General features: G+C 40.6%; 1 protein-coding gene and 1 long non-coding RNA gene across 2 annotated transcripts; one reads left to right on the forward strand and one right to left on the reverse strand.

Annotated features, from left to right (window-relative positions):
• Positions 1–25: 25 nt before the first annotated feature.
• Positions 26–2599, reverse strand: LOC105667391 (uncharacterized). Its single transcript, XM_067361053.1, has 2 exons — positions 2261–2599; positions 26–2098 (listed from the first exon to the last, which is right to left on the reverse strand). Exons 1-2 carry the CDS (start codon positions 2597–2599, stop codon positions 26–28), a joined length of 2412 nt encoding a protein of 803 aa, XP_067217154.1.
• A 4688-nt stretch (positions 2600–7287) lies between these two features.
• Positions 7288–12384, forward strand: LOC137001848 (uncharacterized). The gene is made up of 2 exons (XR_010891686.1): positions 7288–7706; positions 11863–12384. It is a non-coding gene; the product is annotated as an uncharacterized lncRNA (long non-coding RNA).
• Positions 12385–12438: the final 54 nt, after the last annotated feature.

Consider the following 12438-nt stretch of genomic DNA (forward strand, 5'->3'; position numbering starts at 1 on the left):
ATTGTGCCTCCCCTTATAAACTTACTCATGAGAGACTTGTTTTTCTCCAAAAGAGAATCAAATCCCTCACTGACAGCTCCCTGATCTGCTCGGGCCCAAGTAGTGCTGAGCCCAGCATCCTGTGTCTCAACCCTGCATGTGCAGGACAGTCGCTGAGTACGTGAAGGCTTGTTTCCTCGTCGTCTCCACATGCCCTGCACCTGGATGTATCGCTACGTCCAAGCTTGTACATGTGGTAGTTTAAGGTGCCATGACCCGTCAGTATGTGTACCGCTGTCCTGGCATCTCTTCTACTTAAAGCCCTTATGCTCCAAGCCAGTTCCTCATTAGGAGTATCTCCCATTAGAGCTTTAGCCTGTCTGCATTTGGACTCAGATTCCACTCTCCAGTGTCTTAGATGTTCTCTGCGGAGCCATTCTTTGATCCTCCCCTTTCCTAGACAAAAGGGGATTCCCAGAGCCGGCCCCGGTCCTATCATCGTTTTCTCTGAACCCGCTTTTGCCAGCTGGTCCGCACATTCATTACCCTGGATGCCCGAGTGACCAGGCACCCATGTAATGGTGACTTCTTTCTCTCTCGCCATTTCGTTCAGAACGCCTCTGCACTCCTGAACCAACCGCGACGTTATTGTCGGAGCCCCCAGCGCCTTGATGGCTGCCTGGCTGTCCGTACAAATTCTGATGTGCTCTCCCGCTTCTACCCTACTCCGTACGGTCTGAGCACAGCTTAGGATAGCCACAATCTCCGCTTGGAATACCGTGGCATAACTGTCGAGAGAAATGCTCTCCTTCCATCCTTCTCGACTGCCAAAGAAGCCGGTTCCGGAGCCCGTGTCCGTCTTGGAGCCGTCCGTATACCAGACATCTCCTCCACGCACTCGAGCCCCTAAGTTTCCACCTTCCTTTTCCCACTCCTCCGGCCTCGGTATATGCACTTTGAAGCGCCTATCAGAAGCCTGAATAATAGGTATTCTGTCCTGTCGCATCTCGAATATCGGATCCAGCAGAACGTTTTCCGGCAGCCTCGTATGCTGGGCTCCCTTCTTCCATTTTAGTTTGCATCTTAGACGGTATGTCGCCACTGCTGCCGCAGCCATTACCACCTGATGAAATGGTTCGATGCCGAACATTACGCCCATCGCCGCCACTGGTGTCGTAACAATAGCACCCAGGGCCCCTCTCAAAATCAGAGCCCTGACATGCTCCAGCGCAACTTTGGCTGTTTTCTTTTGCACCCTAGTCCACCATACTACGGCTGCGTATGTGAGTCTGGGGCGAAATATGGCTGTGTAAATCCAGTGTATCATACTCGGTTTCAAACCCCAAGTCTGGCCAAAGGTCCTTCTGCACATCCAAAAATACTGGCACAAGCTTTTGCACCGGTTACGAAGGTGCTCCTCCCAAAGCAGTTTCCTATCCAGGATAACTCCCAAATATTTCACTGATTCGGTCGGAACTAACCTTACTCCTCCAAGAGTGGGTCCTACAATGGTGCCCACTTTGTATTTGCGAGTGAAGACAGTAAGACCGGTTTTTAGTGGATTCACCGCCAAACCCGTCCTCTGACACCACTTTTCTACAACTTTCAGTGCCCCCTGCATGAGCTCTAGAAGCGTCTCTAGAAAAGGGCCTCGCACAAGTATTGCCACGTCGTCCGCGTAGCCTTGTGCAGTGAAGCCTCTATCGTCCAGTGCCTTTAATAAACCGTCTGCTACCAGGCACCATAAAAGTGGGGAAAGTACTCCGCCCTGCGGGCAGCCTTTTCCCACCCACCCACAGACTTTCGCAGTTCCCAGCGAGGTCATCACACGCCTCCCTAGCATGCCCCAGATCCACTCGACGAGCTTCATCGGGACACCCCTTCTGGCGGCTTCCTCACACACTACCTCGTGCGGTGTGTTGTTAAAGGCGCCCTCTATGTCCAAGAAAGCACCCACTGCGTAGCCCTTCCTTTCCAGCTGCTCCTCAATAAACGCTACCGTCTGATGTAGAGCAGTCTCGGTGGAATAGCCCGAACGATACGCGTGCTGATTTTTGTAGAGAGGGTGACTCCACAGTGTTGTCTCCCTCAGATACGCGTCCACCAGTTTCTCCAATGTCTTAAGGAAAAACAATGTTAGGCTAATTGGCCTGAAATCCTTTGCCTTGGTGTAGCTCGTTCTTCCCGCTTTCGGGATGAAAACTACCCTGGCCAGTTTTCATGCGCTGGGTGTGTAGCCTATCGCGATACAAGCCCTTAAGGTTCGGGTCAGTGGGCCCACGATCTGTTCCAGTCCCTCTTGTAGAAGAGCCGGAAAGACGCCATCTGGTCCCGCTGACTTGTAGGGCTTAAAGGTGTTAATTGCCCATTTGACCTTCTCGGGCATGACAATCTTGGCCGCCATTCGCCAGTCTGCTTGTCGGGCTCTTCTGAGTGAGCCCGGCTCCTTATATGCAAGTAGCTCTCCCGGCTCCCTATGGAAGTCCGGAAAGCTCACTTCCAGTAGATGCTCCAGACATCGCTCTCCAGTCACCACCGTCCCATCAGGGAGTGTGATGGCTTCCAGAGACGCATCCGGGTTCCTAGCGAGGATCCTGCAGATTCTTGCCGTTTCAGGCATTCCCTCGGGCACTTCCTCGCAAAACTTCCTCCAGCTCTCCAGTTTCGCCCTAACCACAGTGCCCTCCTAGAGAGCTCCCAGTCGGATTGGCGGCCCGTGTTCCTAGCTCTGTTCCAGGCCCTACGAGCCGCCACTCTGAGACCCTGCAGTCCAGGGGTCCACCAGAAAGTTCCTTTACTATTTGTAACCGCCCTTTCGGAGCAATTACTTTCGTAGAAGTTTACCAGAGACCTCTGCAAGTAGTCCACACAGGTCTCCAGTTTATCCTCTGTCCCGTGCCTCTTAGGGAAGTCTTTGAGACTGCTGGCCAGGTCTTCCCTATAGGAATCCCACTTGGTTTTCTTCGGGTTCCTGAATTTGACCTCCTTCCCCCTAGTTTTAGCTATCCTGAAAGTGATCTGCCTATGGTCAGAGAGCGAGGGCTCCGTCGAGACCCTCCACTCCACTACCTCCTGTATCAACTGCCTGGAAATTCACTTCTACAGCCGCAACGTCTTTGGAACACAGGTGAGGTATCAGCTGGGTTTCCATACCCTTGACGGCCACGCAGGCCCTGAGCCGATCCACTGATGGGGCCCTAAAGAGCCTACCGCAGGCCGCCAAGCCCCTGATGCAACCCCGGATTACCCAGGGTTCTTGCATCAGTGATATGCATGTTTGCCTCCCAGCTTGTTGCCTGGCCAGAACAGCCAAAGCCCCTTTGCTGTGATGCAGATTAATCTGGGTGAAGGCCACCCCTCTCAATCCCGCCATTTAACTACGGGAACGTTTTAGGGGGCTCCTCCTTATCCCCCCTTACTCGCCCCTGGGCCCCACTTACCCGAAAGGCAACTCTGTCGAGCCCAAAGAATGGTTTGAAGTCCAGTGTCTTCAATTTGAGGACACTGGACTCCGGGACACCGAGGACCAGGTTTCCACCCTCCCTGGTGGCCCCTACCCTTTCCGCAAACACTTTCCAGCTCCCGGTGACGAGACCTGGGTTCTGCTTCTCCAGCCGCTTTAGGACCGTGGCCGTGCCTTCGGGAGGTCCCGGGACCCAAACCACCGCCCTGTGCTGCTTTTGAAGCGCGTCCGTGCCCATCACCTTGAGCCTGGCGCCCTCCCACGGAATGATGCCGCCGATCCGCCCCACGAGCCAACCCAGCGACGCCTCATCCCTTACCTTACCACCGCCGCACCACTCCTTAGAGAGGTGCCGTGGAATTTGGGCACCGGACCCTCCTGGATCCCGTCGATCTTCTTCGAGACCGCACCCCTCAACAGTCAACTGCTCAGCAGTGATCTCCGTCACGGAGTAGCCCTCCGCCACAATCACCTTCGCCAGAGGGTCAGCAGCGTCCGAGTAGGCATGGTGCCCGTCGTGAGCCCTTTGCCTCTTCAGCGGACGGCCACCCGATGGAGGGGTTTCCTTGGAGCCCCTCCGACGTTTACCATCAGTGTGCTCCTTCACCACCTCTACCAGCGTACAAGGGGAAGCCACGAGAAGAGAGCGAGCCCCTTCCAGAGCCGCTGTTCTCATCCGCTTCGCCCTCCTTCTTTAGGCCCCGCACCGATTCTTTTTTGCTGGAGGTGAAGCTTCCTGCCGCGCAGCCGGGCCGGCCTCACTTCCGGAGCCCTTAAAGGTCCCGTCCGTCACCACCGTCCCAGCTCCTTCCCTCGGAGACCCGTCACGCAAGCCCTCCCGATCTCCCACTTTGTCCTCTGAATTTGTATTGTCAATATCCATTGTGGTCCCACGAGTAGCTAGGGAATTACACGGTCCGCCCACGCAGAGCCTCGCATGCGTGGGTAAGGCTAGATACTCTGGGGTTTCGCCCGGTTCCCCAGAGGCATCGTTCGTGACACTGCTCCTCCAATGACATGCAGCCATCGCCACGATGGCTTACAACTTAGCTTGGGGAGCTGGTCCGCGGCAACGGTCTTCCCTTACCCTCCACAGGGTTTTACTTCCGTGGGGCCAGGTTATAACCGTTACTACCCAGCAGCACTGAGTCCCCTCAAAAAACTCACAACTACTGGGCGTCCTCCTATCCGCCACCTTGGAGACGCGCCCGGTGGGTAGCTCAACCCCCGGGGACATACTATTTACAATTAGCAAAATCTATTGCCCAACAAGTCCTATATTTTTTGAAACGTGAAAATAGTATTGACAAATTACCAAAAATAGACTATGTTGTACTTTGGGATACTCAATACAATACCATTGTAACAGGGACTGATTTTACAAAGGTAATATTCAAAACTAAAATAAATTAATCAAAAATAATTATTAAATAAAAAAATGTAAAACTATTAAATAATGTAATTTTAAAACCGAAAGATATACATATTTTTATGTCACAATGTATAAATTAGGAAATAACTGAAATCTATAGATTTTTATTTGCGCCATATTAAGAAGATATCATTATCTTTAGTTTAGATAAAAATTTAAAATAATTATTTTTTGTGTCAAATCAGATTTTGTTTTAACTTCATTTTAAGAAGCATGCAAAATATCTGTACGATATAAGTTTCACAAATAAATCGATTGTATCATTTATTATATTAATTATTTTATCAAAACTCATCAGAGTTCTTGTCTTCTGTCTTTTTATATTCGTGAAATTATTACAAAGAATAAATTTTTTTATAATTGTTTCTTGCAAAAAATGTATTTTTGTAATAATTTGTTATATCTACAATACAAAGACTCATTATATTAAAGACTTATATTATTGAATTGGTTAATAACAGTAAACATTGTCGACGAACTTTTTATATTTGAAAACATTTTTCAGAGAAGTCGATATTATTTATGATGAAGACTTAGATTCCATTCGGCATAAAATAAAAGTGTCATATTTTATAACATATCAAATAGTATCTCTTTGGTATAGTGATGTGTTGCTGCGGTCGAAAATAGGTTTTGTTACATTGCTTGCAACGTATATCTTCCATCAGGTTGTTATAAATTTTTATTATTAATATACTATATTTAGTAAATATTTATATTTACGCAATTAGATCCAATCGTCTTAACTTTGACATATGCCACCAAAGTCAATTGTTTGAAGTAATAAAGAAAAAGTTTTAGTCGTCGCTCGTTATTTATAAAAAAATTATTAACAAAACAAGTTTACCGAATAGAACGTAATTTTATGACACTATTTAAATTTAATAAAACAAACTCTTATTGTTAGCAGCTTTATTTATTTAATAAATAGTAGATTAAACGTGTGGCGGAAAAGGAGCTCTGTTTCTCTCTTTCTGCATCAACATTCCGAGAAAATCTTATCCCCTATCCAACCTCTATATCTTTCGGAGAAGAGTTGAGCACGGAGCTTCTTCCCATCTTATAACCTCGGACTTGTTTGTAATTATTAAGGCTCGTTTATACATATCCGTATCGTATCCGTACTGTATCCATACCGTACCGGCAAAATTGGATATGAATATTTACACATATCCGGATCGCATCCGTGAATGTTTTGAATGGTTTGAAACATCAGTCTTCAGACATACATCTGACTGTGAACATGACAGAGCTATCGGTAAACGAATGGCATTAATTTAAGACGAAGAGGAATCTTAAAAAAAAAACAAAAAAAAGACGGATTTTATGGGTTCATAAAGCATGGACAAAACAAAAAACGGAAGGTGAATTTTTCACATTATATAAAGAATTGGTTGATGATGCATCCAAATTTTATCAACATTCTAGAATGTCAGAACATGCTTTTAATGTATTACTCAATTTTATTGATAATAAAACACGATAACAATACAAGATGGAGAGAACCGGTTAGCGAAAACACGTTCCTACATTTGTATAAATTTTTGAAGAGAATTGTGTATTTTTTCTTCAAGTAAAATGATGTTTATAATAAACATAAAAATTTATATGTAAAATAATATTTATTATGAGTAAAATTACTTGGTTGGTCAAGTTCTTGAGAAATACTCTGTTACAGTTTTTCTTTATAAATTCCATCAAGATATTTTGGACCTTTAAGACCTATTTATGGTGGCAGTGTGTGCCACCGCCCTTTCCCTACGAGGAGGTTTCACTACCAGAAAACTAGACACATAGATTTGGATTGAATCGCGCTTTGCGTAAAAATTCGTAAACCCATACGGTATCTCGCTTTGCGTGAAAAGTGTACGATAATATATTTAATAAATGTTTTTAATAGCTTTTAATAAACAACGAGCGACGGCCAAAATTTTTTGATTGTTACTCGGGGATATGTCCTTGACAACATATGTCAAGGTCGTTGACTTTTGAAGTTGCTGACCTTATGTGAATATTTACGATTTACATTGTATTCATTGATTTTCTTTTGTTAACTATTTCATAAACAATATATTTTATGATAAAAAACAAAAGTTTATTTGCAACGGTGGCGTATTGTTTCAAATATAATACCTTGACTAAATATTTATTTCAATATTTTAAACTTTTTAGATTCCTCCGGATTATGATATAATGAATTTATTTATCGCCGAAACACAATGGGAATCTCTTCTCTTTGATACTGCTTCGAATGCAAATGAAACGAATTCACTTAGCTATCATCTAGATCATGTAAAACGTAAGTTTAAAAAATTTATCTAAAAGCCTACGAATGATTAAAATAAATATAATTAAATAATAGTGTAGAATAATACGTCCATTTTAATATTTTATAAAAAATATAGAAAACTCTCTCTCTCTCTCTCTCTCTCTCTCTCTCTCTCTCTCTCTCTCTCTCTCTCTCTCTCTCTCTCTCTCTCTCTCTCTCTCTCTCTCTCTCTCTCTCTCTCTCTCTCTCTCTCTCTCTCTCTCTCTCTCTCTCTCTCTCTCTCTCTCTCTCTCTCTCTCTCTCTCTCTCTCTCTCTCTCTCTCTCTCTCTCTCTCTCTCTCTCTCTCTCTCTCTCTCTCCCCCTCTCCCTCTCTCTCTCTCTCTCTCTCTCTCTCTCTCTCTCTCTCTCTCTCTCTCTCTCTCTCTCTCTCTCTCTCTCTCATGTTTGCGAAATTTCCGTAGTGCAACTTGGGGAAGTCGAATTCGTTTATCTTTGGCACCTGATGCGAGAAATTCACGTAGCGCAACACGGGGTAGTCGAATTCGTCGACTCTTGGCACCTGGTGCGAGAAATTCTCGTAAATTATAAATAATACTCTGGGCCTCGCAAATTTTCTATCCGCCCCTGGCAAACAGAGGAGAAGAAGGAAACGACGTTTCTTATTAAAATATGAAAAACATCACTTTTTGACCGCTTGTATCTCCGGAACGGCTGGACCAATTTTAATTTTCTTCGACTCAAATTACTCGTGACAATGTCACCTTTCAGGATATGCTATCTGTTTTTCAATATTTCTTATATTTTAGTTGCTACAAACCTCCAAAAAATCGACTTTGTGCGCGCAGGATAAGAAACTTATGCCCGATTCCACCAACGAAGATTAACTTTAATCTCGGTTCAACTTACTCTTCACCTTTTTCTAATTCTTAGAACTAGAAAAAGATGAAGAGTAAGTTGAACCGAGATTAAAGTTAATCTACATTGGTGGAAATGGGCATTAGTAGTGTCATTTTTTGTACTTGGCCGGAGACACTACCGCGTGATAAGAATAAAGCTTAATTAATTGTTATTACTCACTCTAAATAATATAAAATTTAGTTCAAATAATAAAGTAGTCACAGCCACTTTCTCATATACTATTTATTAGCATTATGTTTAAGGCTCCTGGTCCCGCAGCCGTGAACTCCGCGTTGACAGTAGCGACATAATTGTGGTAGGAATAAAAACCTAGTCGAATTTACCCAGTCGATTTATCGTATAAATAAATAGTGTAACAGTTTGACCTAATCAATTGATTCGATAAAAGTAAATTACTGAATAACATACAAAATGTTAATTTATAATTTAAAAATTTGTTCACAAAAAAATAAACGCGATAAATACAGAATATATATAGCTTAGTACCGTTACCGACATGTCCATATGACAGAAATTCTTATGCAGCGTCTTAGGTGGAGAATCGATGAACTATTAGGCGTGAAAAAATGACATGTTGACTACCCAATTTATTCTTGCGTGCCATTTCATTAATATTCGTTAAATGTTAGTACTGTGATATGTGACGTGTTCATGAAACCTGTAAAATTATCCGAAAACTAAGATTAGCAGGGAAAGCCCAACGTAGAAGGAAAATTTTCTACTCATACAGACAGCTGTCAACCGTGTGTTTTCTCGCATAATTAGGCTTCGTTTCACTGTTGATTTAACGATTGTTTATAACCTGTCAAGGAAAAAGCATAGTTTTCGGACAATTTTACAGGTGTCTTAAAGCGATCCAGAGTGTTACTTTGTTAAATTATCATTTTATTTAGAAATGGCACGCAAGAATTCTCGGCGTGTCATTTCTCGCTTCTGATGTCACGAATCTAATATGGCTGCGGTGACTACCCAGGAGCCTTAAACGCAATAGTTACACAATAAACGAATATTATTTATGCATAAATTATATTTGTTTATACAGGGTGTCTGGCAATAATCGCCCCACCGGTCATATACAGGTAGAGGAGGTCAAATCGAGTAGAAAAGTCCTTTACCATTTTTTAATTTTCATAATAAGTACTGAGTAATTAACGAAAAAAAATCGGCGAATCCGCGCGCGCGGTGAGAAGGACGTCCCACTGCTACGCGATCACTAGGACACAAGGATCTAGCGTTACGCGCCGCTCGTATGTTGCCATTGTCATTTGTAGAGCGCTCCTCCCAACGCTTCATCGCGCGCCTAGTGATCGCATAGCAGTGAGATGTCCTTCTCACCGCGCGCGCTCTACTCGCGCGGATTCGCCGATCTTTTTTCGTTAATTACTCAGTACTTATTATGAAAATTAAAAAATGGTAAAGGACTTTTCTACTCGATTTGACCTCCTCTACCTGTATATGACCGGTGGGGCGATTATTGCCAGACACCCTGTATATACATGGGGCATTCTTTCTCAACTTTACACCCATGCTGCCCATTTTCTATTTGATCTAAAAATTTTTGAAAAAATCTTAAAATTTACAGAAAAATGTAAGCTTTCCAATGGCGCGTGGAAAAATTATCAAATTCAATTGGATCATACTTAAAATTTCAGAAAACCGAAAAAAATAATAAAAACAGTAATTATTCAAGTGTAGCGATTATTCATTCGACGTTTTTCTCTTCCAATTAACACTTTCGAGTACTCTGTTTATCTGTGCACTGTCACATAAATCTAAACTAAAATGGCGGATCCAATATGGCCGCCAAAAATTTAAAATTTTAAGAAATTAACGGATTTTTGTAAAACTTAATACCAAAGAGTTTTTCTGTATGCTGAATACAAATCTCAAATCGAATTTTGAAAATTCAAAATGGCGGATCTAATACGACCACCAAAAATATTGAAAAATTTAAGAAGTTAACGGATTTTTATAAAACTTGGTATCAGGAGTATATTTGGGACGCAGATTTTAAAATTTTATTATTAAATTCGTATTTATCGACCTATTTGGTCTAAAGATTATCGAAAAACTATTAAAATTTATAACAAAATTTAAGTCCTCCATGGGCGCGTGGCAAAATTATCAAATTCAATTGGATCATTATTTTTTTTCTGAGCCTAGTCAAAAAAGTTTCATAAAATAAGATCGTGAAATCCATTTTGTACACATTCGAGAGAGTTTCTCTACCGCGATATTATCGCCATTCATTACAAGATTTTAACGTTAAAAAACGTTTTATTGTGATTCCGTAAATTTCTAAACGCTTTAATATTTGGATTTGTATATCCGACTCCCATGGTTCTGGGCTTTTTTGTGCTTTGAGCGTTTCTCTGAGATTTTCTTCAAACAGATCTTTTCAGAGCTACTTTTAACCGTTCTTTTAGGACTGCTCTTAGAACAATACTACAGAAAATTCTATTATCTGTACTATTTTTGATCGTGAATCTTAGAATTTGATTTTGAATATGTCCAGTATACACGGTGATAGATGTTGCAATCCCTACAATGTGGAAGGTCACAGAGGGAAAGATCTTCGACGCATTTTGAGTGTTATCAAACGATTATTCCCAAAATTTCCAGATAATGCTAAAATTTGTGCAGCATGTAGGAAAATGAAATATCCTCGCATGAATGAAGATACGCACGTCTCATCGAGTCTTGATAAAACGTTTAATAATTGTACTCATGATACTGAACAGTATATTTCTGTATCTTCCGGTGCATCTTCATTAAACGATTTGATGTAGCTCCACCAGTTCCAGAGATTCTGAGAAATCACTGTTTCGTCCCAATCAACAAAGAAATGGTGATTAAGAGATATTCCAATGCTGGTAATAGTTCGACTTTTTCATATCAAGATTTCAAAAAGTAGGGGGTAAGAGCTCAGGCGACATCAGAATCAGAGGTATCTCTAGTATCAAGTTTTATAAAAATCTGTCAATTTCCTAAATTTTCAATATTTTTGGTCTTTATATTAGATCTGACATTTTCAGTTTTCGAAATCCGACTTAAGATTTGTATTTAGCTGGCCGTAAAACTCTCTGTTCAAATGTTATAAAACTCCCTTACTTTAAAAAATTTTTCAAGTTCTTAGTTGCCATATTAGATCCGCCATTTTCAATTTTCGAAATGCGACTTTAGATTCGTTATTAGCAACCCGAAAAAGTCCCTGATACCAAGTATTATAAAAATTCGTTAATTTCTAAAAATTTTCAAAATGTTTTGGTGGCCATATTGGATCCGCCATTTTGTATTTTTTAAAAGATAACTTTAGACTCGTATACAGTAACCCGAAAAACCCCTTGATACCAAGTTTTATAAAAATTAGTTAATTTCTTAAATTTTTTAAATTTTTGGCGGCCATATTAAATCCGCCATTTTAGTTTAGACTTATGTGACAGTGCACAGATAAACAGAGTACTCGAAAGTGTTAATTGGAAGAGAAAAACGTCGAATAAATAATCGCTACACTTGAATAATTATCGTTTTTATTTTTTTTTTCGGTTTTCTGAAATTTTAAGTATGATTCAATTGAATTTGATAATTTTGTCACGCGCCATTGGAAAGCTTACATTTTTCTGTAAATTTTAAGATTTTTTCAAAAATTTTTAGATCAAATAGAAAATGGACAGCATGGGTGTAAAGTTGAGGGAGAATGCCCCTATTATATTTATCCCGTAATCTCAGAGAAGCAATTAATATTATATAACGGATTAATAAGTTTTTTCTAATTATACTTTTGTATTTATTTATTTCAGTATCTTTATGGAGCTCAAATCGAAAAATGGTGGAGAGAATTTTTTCTCTAAACAACTTACGAATCTACTGTAATATATTTGTAGATCAATCATTAGTACTTACGGGCGAATTAGAAAAAGTTGAACAAAATGGAAATGAAATTATACTTCTTGACTTTCTATATAGATGTAATTTGAACATTGCGTGTGGTAAGAATAAGTAACTCTATTATCTTGTAAAATGTCTACTTTTGTATATTATAAAACAATTTTAAAATAAGAATTGTTTGCTAAAAATACAATTTTTCTGTATTTTTGTAAACATTTCTAAAATTTTTGAAAAACAAATTAAAATAAAATTGTGAAATTTTTCGTAATTTACAATTACGTAACTACAGACTTCAAACGTATATTATTAATAGAGTGTTGATTTTAAATTGTCTTATTTGTATACATTACAAAGCATTATAAAAAGTTATATACTTCTAAACTAAATAATATTAAAAATATATAAAATATTAAAATATAATATTAAAATAAGGATTTAAAGTATATAATTTATAACCTTTTTTTTAACAATGAATATGAGATATATAT

The sequence above is a fragment of the Linepithema humile genome, unplaced genomic scaffold (assembly GCF_040581485.1).
Source record: "Linepithema humile isolate Giens D197 unplaced genomic scaffold, Lhum_UNIL_v1.0 unplaced_2, whole genome shotgun sequence".
Classification (NCBI taxonomy): domain Eukaryota; kingdom Metazoa; phylum Arthropoda; class Insecta; order Hymenoptera; family Formicidae; genus Linepithema; species Linepithema humile.

What these genes read in the sequence shown, in the direction of transcription:
- LOC105667391 (XM_067361053.1), bottom strand. Translation starts at nt 2,599, where the DNA reads ATGCCTGAAACGGCAAGAATCTGCAGGATCCTCGCTAGGAACCCGGAT. An exon ending in AAGAGGGACTGGAACAGATC is followed by an intron (nt 2,099 to 2,260) that starts GTGGGCCCACTG and finishes TTTTTCCTTAAG; the next exon opens with ACATTGGAGAAACTGGTGGA.